Here is a 20,593-nt window from a genome sequence, read left to right as displayed (position 1 = left end):
GATATCAACAGTTTTGTAGCATGAAAGGTCAGAAAAGGATGGGCCTGAATCGATAAGAACGATAAGGCAGAATCAAAGTGTAGCCCCAGATTATGGGCAGTAAGAGAAATAGGGAGCTGGGATGGGGGAAACAAAACAAGGGAAGGAGCAGTAGGATGCGGAAGTGTGTTCCCAGGAAAGAAGAACCTCTGTTTTAGCAGTATTAAGTGTGAGATAGTGATTCGACATTTAATAGCAACTAAGCTAGCGGAAAGTTTGATGTGAATGTCAGAAGAGAAGGACGGAACGAGCTGAGTGTCATCTGCAAAAAATGATGTGATAGGCCAAATGAAGAAATGACTGCAGCAAAGAAGTGTAAAGCGAAAAAAGAAAAGGGCCTAGAACAGACTCTTGAGGAACACTGTGATCAAGAGAAAAGGTGTCTGAGGTTGTACCAGCCCAAGAAACAGAAAAAGGTCTTTGGGACAGGTATGACTAAAACCAAGAGAGGACAGAGTCAGAAAGTCCAAAAGAAGATAAAGAAGCCAACAGAAGAGAGTGATCATCCATGTCAAATGCAGCCGAAAAACCCAACAAAATACGAAGAGAGGAGTGCTTCGGTAAGTAATGAGTTCAAGACAGAAATAAGAGCAGTTTCAGTGGAATAGCAAGGCCGAAAACCATAAATGAAGTTTGGGAAACAAAAGGTTGCAAAAAGGCCTATCTTGCCCTGTGCTAAGGTGGGATGTCCCTACTTAAAGAAAACTAAGGATAGTCTGTGCCAGGACGTCCAAAGAAAACAACTGTCTGTATCCAAATCCTACGCTTGCCCTCACATCTATTTATATACACTGTGTGGGATTCTCAACATCAAAAGAATAAGTGTTCAAAGTAAACGTTATGAGCTTCTTCCATGTCCTGGCTTGCCAAGGGGTTTGTTTCCCCAATTCTCAAGGCCGTTCACAATGCCAGGGGTTCCCTTACCCTAGCTTTCTGGTTCTTCTTCACAACACAATTTCCAGGGTATTTTCAGTTCCTCTGGTTTGGTTTTTCTTCACACGTTTCACCACTACAGTTCCTCGATGCTTACATCAAACTTCCTTTATGTTTAATCACAGGTTTTTTGCCAAGTATTATATGTGACTTTTCAGTAAGTTGGTGTCCTTGGTCTAGGCGCAGTTGTCGGACCACACGATCCACCCATTACAGGTCAAGCAACCGACACACCTCACTAGTTTTGTCTTTCCCATTGCTTGCTTGTGCACTTCTCATTTGTTGCCACTTTTAGGGCTCTTGCCAATCTTTGCTTTCTCAAAGCACACAGTCTCAAATGGCTCTTGAAATATTTGTTTCACACTGTTTCCAATGCCTCTTTCCAATACTTGTTTTCACACAGTTTCCAATGGCTCTTGCCAATCTAGGTTCTACTTTCAATTACACTTTTGTAGCGTCAACAATGTCAGTTGAATAACTAACACTCTTATAGCTTTGGCAATGCTGGTTCAAATCTTCCCTGTTTGAAAATTGCACATTACACTCTCAAAACCTCTCCATAGACAACACATAACGTTCTGTTTGCTTCTACGGAATAAGCGTGCAACTCTTTCCTTCCTTTTACTTCCCAGCAATGTCGGCATGAAAGATTCACTCATATTGTAAAGGAACAGTTCACTCGCAAGCTGTTTTTCTACAGCGAAGCCACTTAACAATGTGTTGCCATTAAGTTGCTGCTTGCATGTGAGTTCCTTTTCTCTTGCGAACGTGTTCAACAATGTCGCATTTAATCACGTTTGCACGCAAGACCACTCACTGTTTCTTATGTCACTGAAACTCACCGATGCTGGCACTTGCTTTTCAGGACTACACAAACCTTCCTGCACTCTTCTTCTGTCTTCGGGGGTCTTCAGCTTGCCCCGTGGACACTCTGGTGTTTACACAATGCCCAGAGGTAACAAGCACTCTTTGTGTGGATCAATGGGATGGCTCTCTTTAGCCCTTCTTCCTGCTGCTGCGACTCTGCATAACAGAGGTCCCGATCCAGCACCACTCACGGGACCCCACCCAACCTGCACAGGGGTTAGCGTCTCGGCCCGCCTTTCAACACAGAACAGTTTCACACAGCTACCTCCTCGCCAGCAGCTTCCTCGCCAGCTCCTCTCTCGTCAGCTCCTTTCTCTCCTCTGCTTTAGGTGGCGAATCCTTTTATGCCCGTTATGTGTTTTGGAGTGACCTCAGGTGTGGGTCATTCATTGCAATTGCCTGACTCTGGCCAAAGCTATTAGGTGGACTTGCCTGGTTGTGCCACCTGTATACCTCTTTAGTTCTCTTCTGTGTCTCAGTACCAGAGTGGTATGTGTATGTATGAAAGTCTATGGGAAAATAAAGGTCTGACCTACAATATCATCTAACAAATTGCAGTCATTAGATGCTGGCACTTGGCGAATCCACACTCTGGTGTTTCACGGGTAGTTGTCAGGCAAGACTGTTCATCCCAGTTGTGTGACTGCTCACAGCAAAGGATCAGAATAGTTAAAGAAGGGATGATTATAGTCTGTGCCAACTTTTCCTTATGTATTCACATATACCTGCCAGATAATCAGTGTTGAAGAATTTGCAAGACCAAGCATAATGGTTAAATTCAAAGAATGTTATAAATTTTATTTGTAGAGTTTCCAAAATAAACACTTTCTACACGGGTTTCACCATTCACAAGTGAGAAATGGCTCTTCAGGAGTGTTTTGTTATCACTCGCCTGGAAGACAAACTTGGAACAAAGACTGCAATTAGATTTACCTCTGTTACAGATCAATAACGCACAGTCGAGATTACGTATTAACATGCAGGAAGCACAAGTGATCTCAACAAGATTCTTAAATTCCATAGAGGCAGGTTCCAGGCAACTTGATTTTCAATGGATTCTCGACCCCTTTAAACGCATGCCTAAAAATACTCGGGTGACGAACCCTAACTACAATCATGCATATCATCGTGAATTGGTATTAAAGAGAAAACTGAAGCGCGAAGGGATTAAGGAAACATTGCTTTTATCACTAGACCAACGACACAATGCGAGGAAAAAGATTAACCAAAGATATAAAAATTGGATAATGACATCCACAGCTGTCAGGAATGGCACTCTGTCAAGAGTGGCACAGGGTACCCAAGTAGGGTTTGGGTGGCTGTGCTGAGCTAAGGTAGCAGATAAGAACACACAGCAGGAAGTTCAATAAGAAAGAAGAGTAGGAAACAGTAGCTGTGAGCCAAAAGAGGTAAAAGATACAAAGGTACAAACAAACTGGATTCCCTCTTGGGGTGTATGCTGAAATGGGGAAGAGTGTTCCACGAACCTTAGGAAACTCCAGCCTTCTGCACAGATTGCTATAACAGAGGCCCACGCTGTATGCTCATGGCTGGGAACAACAGCAGTGGGTGTCTGTAACACTGAAAACGCGACAAAGGAAGGGGGAGAGGTTGCCTGCCGGAAACCAACAGGCAAGCTCTGTACAAAGGGATTACATAAGACACAGGAGAAGACAAGAACAGAAATATCCAGCGAAAAAGAAGTCAATGAGCAATCTAGCAGAAGGAAATGAAGGAAAGGCAGTTAGACTGAAATAAATAACCTAAGGTGGAGTACAGAGGACTCAAGGAAGAGAACAAGGAGCAGCAGTCAGGAAAACAGAAGGCTGCAAAGTAGGAAGCAGGTCTGCAGTCAAGAGTGGCACTAGGTGCAGGCAAACTGTATTGGACTGCGCAGGACTGTAGTAGGCTGAAAGGCAGGGAGTCCAGAAGAACAGGACAGAGAGAGATTAGCAGTAGGCGACAGACAGAGAGCCCAAAAGAATAGGGCCCCTAGGTAGGGAGCCCAGAGGAGCAGGGCTGTAGGCAGCGAAGATGTGCAGGCTGCAAGGTAGGGAGCCCAGGGAACAAGGGCTTGGAGACAGCAGAAGGTTGCAAGCTGCACGGTAGGGAGCCCAGAGGACAAGGGCTGTAGGCAGCCAGAGTGAGGTAGGCTGCAGGGCAGGGAGCCCAGAGGACAAGGATTGTAGGCAGCCGGAGTGAGGCAGGCTGCAAGGCGGGCTGCAGAGGACTAGGACTGTAGGCAGCCGGAGTGAGGTAGGCGGCAGGGCAGGGAGCCCAGAGGACAAGGACTGTAGGCAGCCGGAGTGAGGCAGGCTGCAGGGCAAGGAGCCCAGAGGAGCAGGGCAGCAAGGAGTGCGCCCAGAGGAGCAGGGCCGCTGACTGTAGAGGGCTGCAGAGGACTGTAATAGGCTGCAAGGCAGGAAGCCCAGAGGGCAAGGGCTGTAGGTAGAAGGCAGCGGAGCGTGAACGGCTGCAAGGCAGGGAGCCCGGAAAGGGCACTGGAACAAAACAGGATAATGCAGCAACAGGAACAGCATACAAAGTAAAGGGTCAAGGCAAACAGGAGCGGGGAGAACTCAAGATGCAAGACATTGTCTTCCTGCAGGCAGCTGCTTATATACAGCCCTGCCCTGTTCTGAGGCAGGCTAATTGACAGCACCTGTGGCAGCACACCTGATGACAATCTGCCTCCTCCCTCTCTGGTCCTGAGCAGGTGGAAGCAGCACTGGCCGCTAGGGCTTCTGGGGATTGTGGTCCCAATAATGATGAATGAGAATATCCAGGAATTGAGGACTGTAGCCAGGTGCATTATGGTAAATGTAGTTAATTGAATAAAATAAGAAAGAACCAAAGTTGAGCAAATGGAAATAAAAGACCAAGGCGTGAAAAGGAGTTGTTCAAGGAGCATTAGCAGGATTAATGAGTACCAAGTAGTCCATGATGGTTGCCAATGCGTGTGCCAGCGGCGCGGGCATTACAGTATGCCCCTCTCCATGCCCCTCTCCAGGCCCCCTGAAGACTGACCAACAAGAAGAGCACGTCCGAGGCCTGTCACACCGCGAGAGAGTCTTATACCGAAAAGGCACATCACGAAGCACCAAAAACTGTTTAATACTGCAAGGTGAGAGTCTTGTAGGGAGGAGACATTACCAATGTTTCGAACCTTTGAGGTAGAATTCAGAAAAGACAACTTCTTAGGGACCCAAAATCCAACATTGCATTCATGAACTGAGGAACTGTGGAGATGTGCTGCAGGCTCCATGGCATATATTGCTTTGAAAGAAGTGGTCTTCCTTAGGACTGCCAATGGTACAGTGCTGAAAGGTGGAACCAGAGATTCAGCTGAATTGGTTGCTCTAGGACGGTCGTCCAAATTGTCAGAAGCAGCAATGGCAACATGAAGATTTGTGACAGAGACTTCAGGAGTAACAAAAGTTGCAGGAACACCATGAGTTGCAGAAAGATCAGGAATGGCAGTAGGAAGTTCAGATGCTGTAACCCCTGGAAGTATAGGTGTCACAGGAGCACCAGGAGACAGGGACACAACTGAGACTGATGGCGTCATGACTGGTAGTTTAGGTGCTGCAGAGGCACCAACAGGATCTACCTACCGGAGCTGTAGCCTTAATAGGAGAACTTTTAACTGACTTTGCAACAGGTACTGTCCTTGCAGGCAGAGAGGAAGGGGGTGCTTCGACTGCAGTAGGAGTGATCTGAGATGAAGCATCAGTAGCAGATTCAGGAGTACTAGCAGGGGGAGCAGCAGAGATTGGGCTAGCAGATCTTGTAACAAGTAGTATGGTGGATGTAGGACCAGGAAAGGGTAAGCCTTCCGAAGGCTGGCCTGCAAAGTCTTGTGTGCCCAAGTTGATACATTGATCTGGGGTATTGACAGTAGGCAAAGTTGGATTCCAGACAGGTACTGGGTATGTTTCAGGATCTGACTCATGGTCAGGAGTGCCAATGTTCATAGAAGCAGAGTACATCTCAGATCTGGTCACCTCAGTAGAGGCTGTAAGTGGGAGTAAAGTACTGACATCAAGGGCAAGAATGGAACAATCCTTTGACTCAGCGGAATGTCCAGTCAGGTGATTACACTTGATCTTTGGTGTAATGGCCGTGTGAACGATCTGGCCCACTGGAGGAGTCCATTCTTCACTATCTGAACGACAGCCTGTGTTACTGTGGCTAGTAAGTGAATGAGCGGTGTCAAGCATTAACTGGTATGTATATGCCAAGTTCAGGTCTTCCAACTGCTCTGTATAAATCTGTATCCTCTTCTGTGTTACCAGTACAGGCCTTAATCTGTTAAACTCTAAAGACAGAATATCGGGTGTTGGACATAGTGTCAGATGATCTGGTAGATTGTGTCCCTTAGCTAGATTCTTATAATACAGATAGACAAATTCATCATATAGGTCTTCGGTTTGTCTTTTAAGGCTTAAGAGTTGTTCTTGTAACAGGTATGTTCCATTAGCCTGTTCTACAGCTTCAGAATCTGGTGTAGCAGAAAATTTGTGTGTTGCAATAGGCAGACTGACCTTAGAGTTATCATGGTTAGTAGTTACTGGGGAAGCATTAAGACAACCGATGGTCAGTATTGGTCTTTTGTACCCAGGACCAGCTGCACTAACCTCAGGATACTGAATGCCTTGTCCGGTTAAATGAGTGTTTACAGCAGTCAGGGGAGGTTGTGTAGCTTGCCAAGCTGATCTTGAGCATATCACTTTGGCAACAGCGTACTCTGGTTGAGAGTCTGCCACAATGAGTGCAATATCCTTGGCTGTAGCAGTATTACGACATTGGTCCTGAGACAGGGTAGCATGGGATAAAGGAATACAAGGTTCGTGTACCGGCTGAATGTCGAATGTAGTGTCAGAAGAAATGCCAGAAACCGCATGAGTGTTTTCCACTGGTTGGGCTAACAAAATCTGCAGGAATTCATTTTCTTGCTGTAGCTCTTCTATAGATAGAGACTGCGGATCATAGTTGCAAATGTCATAGTAGTTACACATGGAAGGGTCAGCGAGCCAGTGAGTGTAGTACTGTGATTGTAAACCTTTGTTTACCTGGGCGAGTCTGTCTTTTAAACTATGGTTTTTGTTGCAGTCCTTAAGAAAACTTTAGATTTTTGCAGAGGTTTCTTGAACCGAAAAGAAAGCATCTTTGGTCTGTGTGTGCCCTTCCTGCCTATGGAACAAGAATCTTTTTGGTCTTGCATTGTGTCAGGAATGGCACTCTGTCAAGAGTGGCACTGGGTACCCAAGTAGGGTTTGGGTGGCTGTGCTGAGGTAAGGTAGCAGATAAGCACACACAGCAGGAAGTTCAATAAGAAAGAAGAGTAGGAAACAGTAGCTGTGAGCCAAAAGAGGTAAAAGATACAAAGGTACAAACAAACTGGATTCCCTCTTGGGGTGTATGCTGAAATGGGGAAGAGTGTTCCACAAACCTTAGGAAACTCGAGCCTTCTGCACAGATTGCTATAACAGAGGCCCACGCTGTATGCTCATGGCTGGGAACAACAGCAGTGGGTGTCTGTAACACTGAAAACGTGACAAAGGAAGGGGCAGAGGTTGCCTGCCGGAAACCAACAGGCAAGCTCTGTACAAAGGGATTACATAAGACACATGAGAAGACAAGAACAGAAATATCCAGCGAAAAGGAAGTCAATGAGCAATCTAGCAGAAGGAAATGAAGGAAAGGCAGTTAGACTGAAATAGATAACCTAAGGTGGAGTACAGAGGACTCAAGGAAGAGAACAAGGAGCAGCAGTCAGGAAAACAGAAGGCTGCAAAGTAGGAAGCAGTTCTGCAGTCAAGAGTGGCACTAGGTGCAGGCAAACTGTATTGGACTGCGAAGGACTGTAGTAGGCTGAAAGGCAGGGAGTCCAGAAGAACAGGACAGAGAGAGATTAGTAGTAGGCGACAGACAGAGAGCCCAAAAGAATAGGGCCACTAGGAAGGGAGCCCAGAGGAGCAGGGCTGTAGGCAGCGAAGAGGTGCAGGCTGCAAGGTAGGGAGCCCAGGGAACAAGGGCTTGGAGACAGCAGAAGGTTGCAAGCTGCACGGTAGGGAGCCCAGAGGACAAGGGCTGTAGGCAGCTGGAATGAGGTAGGCTGCAGGGCAGGGAGCCCACAGGACAAGGACGGTAGGCAGCGTAGTGAGGCAGGCTGCAGGGCAGGGAGCCCAGAGGACAAGGATTGTAGGCAGCCGGAGTGAGGCAGGCTGCAAGGCGGGCTGCAGAGGACTAGGACTGTAGGCAGCCGGAGTGAGGTAGGCGGCAGGGCAGGGAGCCCAGAGGACAATGACTGTAGGCAGCCGGAGTGAGGCAGGCTGCAGGGCAAGGAGCCCAGAGGAGCAGGGCAGCAAGGAGTGAGCCCAGAGGAGCAGGGCCGCTGACTGTAGAGGGCTGCAGAGGACTGTAATAGGCTGCAAGGCAGGAAGCCCAGAGGGCAAGGGCTGTAGGTAGAAGGCAGCGGAGCGTGAACGGCTGCAAGGCAGGGAGCCCGGAAAGGGCACTGGAACAAAACAGGATAATGCAGCAACAGGAACAGCATACAAAGTAAAGGGTCAAGGCAAACAGGAACGGGGAGAAATCAAGATGCAAGACACTGTGCTCCTGCAGGCGCAGGCAGCTGCTTATATACAGCCCTGCCCTGTTCTGAGGCAGGCTAATTGAGAGCACCTGTGGCAGCACACCTGATGACAATCTGCCTCCTCCCTCTCTGGTCCTGAGCAGGTGGAAGCAGCGCTGGCCGCTAGGGCTTCTGGGGATTGTGGTCCCAATAACGATGAATGAGAATAGCCAGGAATTGAGGACTCTAGCCAGGTGCATTATGGTAAATGTAGTTAACTGAATAAAATAAGAAAGAACCAAAGTTGAGCAAATGGAAATAAAAGACCAAGGCGTGAAAAGGAGTTGTTCAAGGAGCATTAGGAGAATAAATGAGTACCAAGTAGTCCATGATGGTTGCCAATGCGTGTGCCAGCGGCGTGGGCATGACAACAGCAGCTCGCTATCAACATGATGCAGAACGAATGCTCCAAGCGATAAGGAATCGGTCATCTGCAACACTATGCTCCCTTCTTGATGGGAAAGCAACTCAATCGATGGTTTTCATCTCAGGAGTATCGGAAGCAACTTAGGTCTCACATTTTACCGCCCTGTTTGCAAAATCAACTAATACTACCAAAACTACGATAATGACCAGATTTGAACAAATCTCAACTGAAACCATAGAGATTCCTACTAAAATACAGAGATGGAATTTAGCATGGGATAAAGGTTCAATTACCAACCAGATTAAACATCTTAACGGCTCTTGCGCACCAGAACCAGTTGGTCTATCTAACTTCCATCTTAAAACGAATCCTGAAGCCTGGGCTGAGTTCTCTTTTGATGCCTTACAGATAATTTGCAAACTAAATCAACTACCGGAAAATTCGAAATCAGCAATCTTAATTCCTATTCACAAACAAAGGAACATTTTAGACCTATTGCCTTATTGGACCCTCTAGGAAAGCTGTTTGCTGCAATGCTAGTTAAAATGTAATTTCCTGGATGAAAGAGACACAGAGAGGAGACCCCAGACAAACTGGGTTTGCCAAAGGGGTCAGCACAAATCTTAATTTGCTGATTCTCAACCTTTTGAAGCTGGACACCTTTACTACAAAGACTAATCTTTATGCAAACTTCCTAGATCTAAAACAAGCATTTGACTCGGTTGACCACAAGATACTATGGAACAAATTAGAGAGATGGCAGTGCCCAGCAGACACATTAGCTGCGATAAAAGCATTATACTCAGCAATATCTGTTAAAGTTTGTTTATATGCAAATGGAGTAACAACAGGGAGAATTAAAACGGAGAGAGGACTGAAGCAAGGCTGTTCCCTCGCTGCTACACTCTTTACTCTTTATATCCCAGATATTGCTGAATTACAAAAGGATGTGCGTGCATTCCCACCTTTCTAAAATGGCACCGCTGTACTGTGGCTCATCTACACAGATGACCTTGTGATATTCGACAAAACACAAATAGATTTGCAAAGACGGTTAGATAGCTTTGCCCTATACATTCAAAATAACAACATGATGATCAACATTGAAAAGTCACAGGTCATGTCATTTTCAGGAACTTGAAAATGCAAACGGAGACCCCTTGCATTATTCCTTCATTCTGTCTGACTCGCTGAAGTTAAATTTTATAAATATTTGGGAATTCGTTTGAATTGCAGCATTGGCGAACAAGAATGGTCTAATATTCTACGAGAGAAAACACTATCATTAGCCAGACAAGCCCTCATACTGCACCAAAAATGTGGAAAATTCCCCATGTGCCCACTACAAACCTTCTACCGTCAGAAAGTAATCACAGTTCTGAGTTATGGAGCTGAAACCATCTTAAACCTACCTCATGAAATTTGGGATAAGCTAGAAGGCTTGTTTTGGCGCAAAGTCCTGGCTCTGCCCAAAGCATTTCCGATAGCGAGAATACGCTTTAAAATTGGCCTACAATCAATCCATTCCTTAATTCTATGGAAGTCCTTAGACCTGTACCGCAAAACCATTGTTGACGATGATATTCCTACAATGGAAATATTAAGAATTAGGACTAACATTGCAACCAATTCAAACCTAAATAAATGGAAACTTCGCTGTGAAGATTGGATTGATGCATTGGGAAGTTCAGCAGGTATCCTAAAACAAAATCCGATGGTACTAAAAAGGAAAATTCAAAACAACGATTGGATACAGATGCAGAATCAGACGACTACATACAGAATGGCCATTAATTGCACTATGGAAATGCGAAAATGTAATCAATTGCCTCCATATCTTCAACTTTTCCCATCATCAAAATTCTGTGATCTCTTTCTTCGACTCAGATTGAACCTGTGATCAAGCAGTTTGGGCTGGATTCCCCCTTTGGGGGTGGGGCCAAGCCTGCTTTGCATATGGTCTTTCCCCTTCTGTAATGGCTTGGCAGGCGAAGAATGATGGTCTGGTGTGTTGACCAGAGCAATGCCATAGGTTAAGATGTATTCTAAACCTTCCAGCCATCACCTCTTTTGTTTTGCTATTGTCACCCCAAATGGGACGGGTATTGCCAGACATGGGTCCCTTGCCTGTTGGGCCTAGACACCCAAGCTACTCCTCACTGATGACGCCCAATGAGGCTGAAACATGTCTGGGGATGCTTGTGGTCTCGTGCAGAAGGGCTGTGATCAAGCAGTTTGGACCGTACTGCCACTTTGGGGGTGGGACAAAGCCTGGTTTGCATATGGTCTTTTCCTTTTGTAATGGCTTGGCAGGTGAAGAACGATGGTCTGGAGGGTTGCCCAGAGCAATGCCAGAGGTTAAGGTTTATTCTAAACCTTCCAGCCATCACCTCTTTTGTTTTGCTATTGTCACTCCTAACTTAACCCGATTAACAATGAAAACAGGAGGCTTAAGCAAGCATGAAGAGAAACCTGTTTACCAACAGAAAAAATGACATGCTAGCGACAACTTTGGATCTACAGAGTAGAAATAATGAATACAAAAGAAGCTCACTACGCCTACCACTTAAAGTCGGCATAATGCGCCCAGAAGGAAAAGTTCAAAAAAATTAAAGAATTGAAAAACCTTTCAGCCTCCAACACATCATAAGCCCCATTCCAACATTCTGCAAGTCCATCCCAGCGCACTTCAGTGACAAAATCCGACAAATCCAGCACCTCATATGCAAAGGCCCAACAACAGCATAAATGAAGCACTGTAAGTAGCAGTGAGCAAAGCCTTCATATTGGCACCATGAACGTTCTACCCTTTCTCAATGCAAGAATGAATGACCACAGTCAGCCAGCCAATTAGCAAGATTTCTCGAAGAACAAGGCGTTGACCGACAAGCCTTTAAAACCGTGTATGTTAGTCTTCTCTTCAAGAAAGCTACAGTTAACCCTGACGACCCGACACGTTACCGTCATATCGCCAACACATCCTTTACTCCAAAAATCCTCACAAAATTCAACTATTGACATTATGTTCATGATGTGGTAACCAATTACTTGTTACACAAATCCCTACACAAATTCTGAACTATAAATTGAATGGAATCTACCATCTCCGCAGTTGGAACCTTCTAATAACAACGCATACGCAACATCGCCAAATGCACATATCTCGCTGGACAGTTCTGCAGCATTCAACACACATTCTTGCTAAAAAAGACTTCTGGCCATCGGATTAGAGAGAACTGCACTAGTCTCTATCACATCATTTCCCACGGACAGGATATTGAACGCACTCATGGCCCCTTTCAGGGCACATCACCACAACATTACCTATGGCCTACCCAAAGGTTACAGCCTTTTTACCCCTTTTCTTCAACATCTACATGAGTCAGGTCACAAAGCCAAGATGGATCAACACAGGCAAGGACAGAAAAAGGTTACAAAAAGCACTGATTTATTAGCGTTTTTTACAAAACTGGGAACAGAGAGAAATATACCCCTATTTTGGGTTATCGTCACTGTGTGGAATTCCGTGAAACCAAAAACAAATGCAAGCCTCTGACCTTTCACAATTCTATGTCTGTAGATCCCCTTACCTGAGGATCTGTTTCCCTTTCTCAAGTTACATTGAAGGTTACATGGCTATGCACCTCTTTCTTTGCTCCGTGTTGCGCTGATTTTGATCCTTTGCTTCTCGTCCTTGATTCAGGGGACAGGTGTCTGCCTGGGTCTCGGGCCCTATGTGCACCTGCATATTAAGTCTAGGCAGCAACCACAGGTAGGACTGGGTACCAGCAGGCCAAGACCAATGGCTGCCATCAGGAAGCTGGCCACATTGGCGTATTGACAGGCTGGGTCTGTAGTACCTCTCTTCCTCTCTGTTTGAGGGTCATGCCTCTAGTCACCATCACCCTATTCTTTTCTAAGTTCTTGAAGATTTGATAAGGCTCATGCTTAAGGGCGCTGTGTCTATTCTTCCTCTACACTCCACTAGTCATTCGTTCAAGTTTTCATGCACCCCCTCATCTTTCTGCCATGTGCTCATTCCTCTTACCCTCCTCAACTCGTATTGTGTGATTGTTTCTCCTCAGTGACTTCTTGGCTATCTGTCCTAGTATTCTTAGTCTTTTTGTATCTAGCCTCCTCTTTAATCTTCCTCTTTGCCACCTCCCTGGCATTTCCTCAAAATCCCTTCCCTTTATCCTTGACCTCCCTCCTCTGAGTTTCATCACACTCCTCCTCTACTGTCTTACTGGAGTCTCCTACTTTCATCATGTGCCTTCCTTTGTACCTCTCCTTTCTCTGCTTCATGTCTTCTGTTGTTCCTCTATTTCACCTCCTCACTCCACCCATCATATTTTCTCTGCACCCTCTTTTGGGTCTCAAACTTTTACTGAGTTTCCACCTTCCCTCTCTTTCCAACCTCTTAGTTTCCCCCTCCTTGCCATTATTCACTACTTCTTTCAACTTTCTTGCCTTCTCTCTAATCGTTCCTTTCCAGCTCCCTTCCTTCTCCTGTTGCTCCACTTTCTCCTCCTCCTTCTGTTTCCAGAGCTCTCCTAGTCTGTCTCACCATGGCCTTCAATCACCCTCTGTCACACAAAAAGCTTTGCTGTCCCCATGGACCACTGTTGCTTAATTTTACTGAGGGTGCCTACGGTTGTCCCCCTTATACTCAGATTGTTTTTTTAGCCAACTCTCACGTTGGCTGTGCCATTCAACTGGGCCTGCTGCTCCCACTCGGATCTAAATGCAGACTAAGTGCTTGTATAGGTCAGCTGCCATCTTGGAAGAACCACTTCGAGCATGTGAAGTGTGGGGATGCTCTAGCAGAGCCCAGTACTTTGCAGTTCAAGCAGGTACTCCTTCACCACGTATGCTGATCAGCGATGGGGGTTTCCTGCCAGCAAAACTGCTCGCATGCATCATGAAAGTGTGTGAACTAGTCTTTCTCTCGCCACCCAGACATATTTCTGACCCTAACAGTTTCACAGTATTTCCTTCTGTACACAAGCCCAGGATTTGGCAGCCTCAGCCTTAAATAACCCTCCAGTGCCAGAGGTCTTAACACAGTAAAACTGGGTATGTTTGGGGTGCATTGATGCTCCCAGCTCGGAGGGGGCTCTGAGGCTCTACTTTTACTGGTGTTCTTCCTTAAAGGGAGGGGGGTTGTTTGCTCTTTATAAAAAGCTCCTGCCAGCTGACTAGAGCATGCTGCTGTAATCCAGGAGCCCCTCCCCATGCTGCCCCCTGGCCCACCATGGCACAGCTGTCGGTGGCACTCAGCCTCCATTGTTACACCTATCTCACTTTACCCCAAGAATCAAGCATGGGACATTATCACATAATCCCCACTCTTCCTCTGAGCTCCATCAGTGGCTATCTAATATGTGCCTGCTGAAAGAAATCTATACTTGCCCGTAAGTGCTCTTACCTGTGCACTTACAAGTAATTGAGAGATGGAACCCTCACTGTTCAGCCTCAAAAGCACATGCTGTTCTCCTGCTTACATCGTGTTGTCTTAAGAAAATAAGGCGATGACACTCAGTCCAGACATTCTTCCCTCCTCTTGCTCACCAATCATGAAAGTCGGATATCACGACACAATTGCCATACAATGGAACCCACAAGAGTGAGAACTGAACCCTGATGGACAGCAGCACACCAAAGACTCCACTACTAGGTCAACCGCAGAATGAAACACAAATGTTTCAGTGTATCACTTAACTCGAAATAACAGAATTCTCAATGAATTCCTTAATCTTCACATCTTCCCCGAACTAACTAACTCAGCTCCATATCTAATATACCTTTACATAACTCACAGGCCGCCAAACACATAACACCTTCATGTCTACTAACACCAGATTACCTTCGGCAGAGTAGTACAGAGGTTGGTGCATCACAAACCACTTTTAACTGTCACCCACAAGCCCATATCAGCGGTGAACCCTGCGTCCCAGCACTGTCATCCAATGGATATTGTGGTCTATTTCAATACCTTTAAGCACATAGAGCAGGACATGCTCTCAGGAAACAGGTATATCCGGCCTGCGATCACCAACACTAACCCCTCTGCCCCACTAATGGCCCAATAACTATCTCTTTTTGCTTAGGCATTATCAGTGAGGCCACCAAAATAGCAGAGGTGCACAATACAAGAATACTGTATGTCCCATTACAGTGCTATTAGTGTTTTCATATATTACCTGCTGGTGTTCCTTTGCTGGAAGTAGCTGTATTGCTCGATTCTGCAAGAGATAGAAATCAACTTTAAATTGTAATTCTTTCCATATTCGACTCAAGATGAATATAACCGCTGGTACACATGTAAAATAGTGATAAAATATGCAACAAAGAAGATTCTGCTACAATTAATTTAAGGTTGTCAAGCTGTGTGGTCTGTGGTGAATTTGTTTCCTGCAGTGCTGAAAACCATCAAAGGACTCGAGCATTGAGCCAGATAAAGGGAGTATAATCAGTAATAAGGTGAATTACCATCTAGTAAGTTAGTATTTTAGGGCATCCATGGCCCAATTCAAAGCCAGACACTGTATCTCAATGGCAGCATACTCCCTTTCCCTAGAGACGAGTTTACAAATGATATAAAGTATGGATTGCTCACACTCCTTTCATTCCTGGGACAGAACAGGACTGTGGCCAACCCTGGAGGCCTCAGTTTGAAAGATTAACATCTGGCATTTTGAAGAGGGGCAGATGACAACGTGAGTTCTTCAATCAATTGAAGGCCCCTCCATCATGTGAATCTACATCATGTTAATCTAGACATCCGGCTGTTCTTGTATCCTTTGAGTAAATCAGTGAGATGTCCGGCCACAGTTGAGAAGCGTGCGATAAATATTCACCACCATCCGACTAGACCTAGAAAGGCTGTGAGTTGTCCTTTGCCCTAAGTGGTGGGACTTACTAAATAATTTCAACTTTAGCCTTTTGTCTGTGTACAGCAACTCTCCCCGCTTTAAGTCACAAATACTTAATTAAAGGCAAAGCTAGATGTCTGCTGATCAGTAAAGAGAGGTTTTCTGACGGCGAGAATGCTCACCTGTGTCATAAAATATTGTGAGAAATAGTCTTTTGTGAAGGCAGCATGAAGTAGACACAGACAAAAATGTTTGTGTTTGTTTTTTATTTGTATTTTATATAGCGTCTTAAGCCAAGGCACGGTACAATACAAATTAGTAACCTAAAAATAAAAGCAATCTGTCACATTAACCATGATGGAGAAGATAGGACTTTAACGACTTACGAAATAAGAAATAGAGGGAAATAGAGCAAAGTGAAAGTGGAAGAGCATTCCAATGTAGGGGAGCTAAGACGGCAAATGACCGAAAGCGAGACTGGCACAGGGAGGACGTGTAGCCACTAGACGAAAATGAGAAGAGCCAAGAGATCGAGAGGGAGTATAGAAGGAAACAAGGGAAGAGTTATAGTCAGGTGCAAGACCATAAAGTTCCTTAAAAACCAGACATAGAAAGTCAAATTTAATCTGAGAATGAAAATATAGCCAACCAAGAGTAGAAAGTGAAGAAGAAATGGAGTCACGAAAAGAAAGACGACCGAGAAGATTGATGGAAGCATTGAAGACAGATTTTAAGGCGCGTAACAAGTAAGTGGAAGACCACAAAGAGCAGTAGAACAATAAAAAAGCAGAGGAAAAAATGAGAGAAGATATCAACAGTTTTGTGGCATGAAAGGTCAGAAAAGGATGGGCCTGAATCGATAAGAACGATAAGGCAGAATCAAAGTGTAGCCCCAGATTATGGGCAGTAAGAGAAATAGGGAGCTGGGATGGGGGAAACAAAACAAGGGAAGGAGCAGTAGGATGCGGAAGTGTGTTCCCAGGAAAGAAGAACCTCTGTTTTAGCAGTATTAAGTGTGAGATAGTGATTCGACATTTAATAGCAACTAAGCTAGCGGAAAGTTTGATGTGAATGTCAGAAGAGAAGGACGGAACGAGCTGAGTGTCATCTGCAAAAAATGATGTGATAGGCCAAATGAAGAAATGACTGCAGCAAAGAAGTGTAAAGCGAAAAAAGAAAAGGGCCTAGAACAGACTCTTGAGGAACACTGTGATCAAGAGAAAAGGTGTCTGAGGTTGTACCAGCCCAAGAAACAGAAAAAGGTCTTTGGGACAGGTATGACTAAAACCAAGAGAGGACAGAGTCAGAAAGTCCAAAAGAAGATAAAGAAGCCAACAGAAGAGAGTGATCATCCATGTCAAATGCAGCCGAAAAACCCAACAAAATACGAAGAGAGGAGTGCTTCGGTAAGTAATGAGTTCAAGACAGAAATAAGAGCAGTTTCAGTGGAATAGCAAGGCCGAAAACCATAAATGAAGTTTGGGAAACAAAAGGTTGCAAAAAGGCCTATCTTGCCCTGTGCTAAGGTGGGATGTCCCTACTTAAAGGAAACTAAGGATAGTCTGTGCCAGGACGTCCAAAGAAAACAACTGTCTGTATCCAAATCCTACGCTTGCCCTCACATCTATTTATATACACTGTGTGGGATTCTCAACATCAAAAGAATAAGTGTTCAAAGTAAACGTTATGAGCTTCTTCCATGTCCTGGCTTGCCAAGGGGTTTGTTTCCCCAATTCTCAAGGCCGTTCACAATGCCAGGGGTTCCCTTACCCTAGCTTTCTGGTTCTTCTTCACAACACAATTTCCAGGGTATTTTCAGTTCCTCTGGTTTGGTTTTTCTTCACACGTTTCACCACTACAGTTCCTCAATGCTTACATCAAACTTCCTTTATGTTCAATCACAGGTTTTTTGCCAAGTATTATATGTGACTTTTCAGTAAGTTGGTATCCTTGGTCTAGGCGCAGTTGTCGGACCCTACGATCCACCCATTACAGGTCAAGCAACCGACACACCTCACTAGTTTCGTCTTTCCAATGCTTGCTTGTGCACTTCTCATTTGTTGCCACTTTTAGGGCTCTTGCCAATCTTTGCTTTCTCAAAGCACACAGTCTCAAATGGCTCTTGCCAATACTTGTTTCACACAGTTTCCAATGGCTCTTGCCAATCTAGGTTCCACTTTCAATTACAATTTTGTAGCGTCAACAATGTCAGTTGAATAACTAACACTCTTATAGCTTTGGCAATGCTGGTTCAAATCTTCCCTGTTTGAAAATTGCACATTACACTCTCAAAACCTCTCCATAGACAACACATAACGTTCTGTTTGCTTCTACGGAATAAGCGTGCAACTCTTTCCTTCCTTTTACTTCCCAGCAATGTCGGCATGAAAGATTCACTCATATTGTAAAGGAACAGTTCACTCGCAAGCTGTTTTTCTACAGTGAAGCCACTTAACAATGTGTTGCCATTAAGTTGCTGCTTGCATGTGAGTTCCTTTTCTCTTGCGAACGTGTTCAACAATGTCGCATTTAATCACGTTCGCACGCAAGACCACTCACTGTTTCTTATGTCACTGAAACTCACCGATGCTGGCACTTGCTTTTCAGGACTACACAAACCTTCCTGCACTCTTCTTCTGCCTTCGGGGGTCTTCAGCTTGCCCCGTGGACACTCTGGTGTTTACACAATGCCCAGAGGTAACAAGCACTCTTTGTGTGGATCAATGGGATGGCTCTCTTTAGCCCTTCTTCCTGCTGCTGCGACTCTGCATAACAGAGGTCCCGATCCAGCGCCACTCACGGGACCCCACCCAACCTGCACAGGGGTTAGCGTCTCGGCCCGCCTTTCAACACAGAACAGTTTCACACAGCTACCTCCTCGCCAGCAGCTTCCTCGCCAGCTCCTCTCTCGTCAGCTCCTTTCTCTCCTCTGCTTTAGGTGGCGAATCCTTTTATGCCCGTTATGTGTTTTGGAGTGACCTCAGGTGTGGGTCATTCATTGCAATTGCCTGACTCTGGCCAAAGCTATTAGGTGGACTTGCCTGGTTGTGCCACCTGTATACCTCTTTAGTTCTCTTCTGTGTCTCAGTACCAGAGTGGTGTGTGTATGTATGAATGTCTATGGGAAAATAAGGGTCTGACCTACAATATCATCTAACAAATTGCAGTCATTAGATGCTGGCACTTGGCGAATCCACACTCTGGTGTTTCACGGGTAGTTGTCAGGCAAGACTGTTCATCCCAGTTGTGTGACTGCTCACAGCAAAGGATCAGAATAGTTAAAGAAGGGATGATTATAGTCTGTGCCAACTTTTCCTTATGTATTCACATATACCTGCCAGATAATCAGTGTTGAAGAATTTGCAAGACCAAGCATAATGGTTAAACTCAAAGAATGTTATAAATTTTATTTGTAGAGTTTCCAAAATAAACACTTTCTACACGGGTTTCACCATTCACAAGTGAGAAATGGCTCTTCAGGAGTGTTTTGTTATCACTCGCCTGGAAGACAAACTTGGAACAAAGACTGCGATTAGATTTACCTCTGTTACAGATCAATAACGCACAGTTGAGATTACGTATTAACATGCAGGAAGCACAAGTGATCTCAACAAGATTCTTAAATTCCATAGAGGCAGGTTCCAGGCAACTTGATTTTCAATGGATTCTCGACCCCTTTAAACGCATGCCTAAAAATACTCGGGTGACGAACCCTAACTACAATCATGCATATGATTGTGAATTGGTATTAAAGAGAAAACTGAAGCGCGAAGGGATTAAGGAAACATTGCTTTTATCACTAGACCAACGACACAATGCCAGGAAAAAGATTAACCAAAGATATAAAAATTGGATAATGGCATCCACAGCTGTCAGGAATGGCACTCTGTCAAGAGTGGCACAGGGTACCCAAGTAGGGTTTAGGTGGCTGTGCTGAGGTAAGGTAGCAGATAAGCACACACAGCAGGAAGTTCAATAAGAAAGAAAAGTAGGAAACAGTAGCTGTGAGCCAAAAGAGGTAAAAGATACAAAGGTACAAACAAACTGGATTCCCTCTTGGGGTGTATGCTGAAATGGGGAAGAGTGTTCCACGAACCTTAGGAAACTCCAGCCTTCTGCACAGATTGCTATAACAGAGGCCCACGCTGTATGCTCATGGCTGGGAACAACAGCAGTGGGTGTCTGTAACACTGAAAACGCGACAAAGGAAGGGGGAGAGGTTGCCTGCCGGAAACCAACAGGCAAGCTCTGTACAAAGGGATTACATAAGACACAGGAGAAGACAAGAACAGAAATATCCAGCGAAAAGGAAGTCAATGAGCAATCTAGCAGAAGGAAATGAAGGAAAGGCAGTTAGACTGAAATAGATAACCTAAGGTGGAGTACAGAGGACTCAAGGAAGAGAACAAGGAGCAGCAGTCAGGAAAACAGAAGGCTGCAAAGTAGGAAGCAGGTCTGCAGTCAAGAGTGGCACTAGGTGCAGGCAAACTGTATTGGACTGCGGAGGACTGTAGTAGGCTGAAAGGCAGGGAGTCCAGAAGAACAGGACAGAGAGAGATTAGCAGTAGGCGACAGACAGAGAGCCCAAAAGAATAGGGCCCCTAGGTAGGGAGCCCAGAGGAGCAGGGCTGTAGGCAGCGAAGATGTGCAGGCTGCAAGGTAGGGAGCCCAAGGAACAAGGGCTTGGAGACAGCAGAAGGTTGCAAGTTGCACGGTAGGGAGCCCAGAGGACAAGGGCTATAGGCAGCCAGAGTGAGGTAGGCTGCAGGGCAGGGAACCCACAGGACAAGGACGGTAGGCAGTGGAGTGAGGCAGGCTGCAGGGCAGGGAGCCCAGAGGACAAGGATTGTAGGCAGTCGAAGTGAGGCAGGCTGC

The 20,593-nt window shown here is 45.4% G+C and overlaps 1 protein-coding gene across 11 annotated transcripts in view; it reads right to left on the bottom strand.

The window, feature by feature from the left end:
• The window catches only part of MUC13 (mucin 13, cell surface associated), a 449,549-nt gene that overhangs the window by 239,471 nt on the left and 189,485 nt on the right, over positions 1-20,593 (bottom strand). For 7 of the 11 annotated variants that reach the window (XM_069616647.1, XM_069616650.1, XM_069616648.1 and 4 more), the window contains one exon: positions 15,047-15,088. The exons of the other annotated variants lie outside the window; for them this stretch is intronic. In XM_069616647.1, the coding sequence (XP_069472748.1) occupies positions 15,047-15,088 (42 nt within the window). The remainder of the gene's footprint in view (positions 1-15,046; positions 15,089-20,593) is intronic. 11 annotated transcript variants of the gene reach the window in all.

This window comes from Ambystoma mexicanum, chromosome 9, assembly GCF_040938575.1.
Source record: "Ambystoma mexicanum isolate Mex_15411 chromosome 9, UKY_AmexF1_1, whole genome shotgun sequence".
NCBI lineage: Eukaryota > Metazoa > Chordata > Amphibia > Caudata > Ambystomatidae > Ambystoma > Ambystoma mexicanum.
The sequence above is the reverse complement of the archived record's forward strand: the minus strand, read 5'-3'. Positions and strand labels throughout refer to the sequence as shown.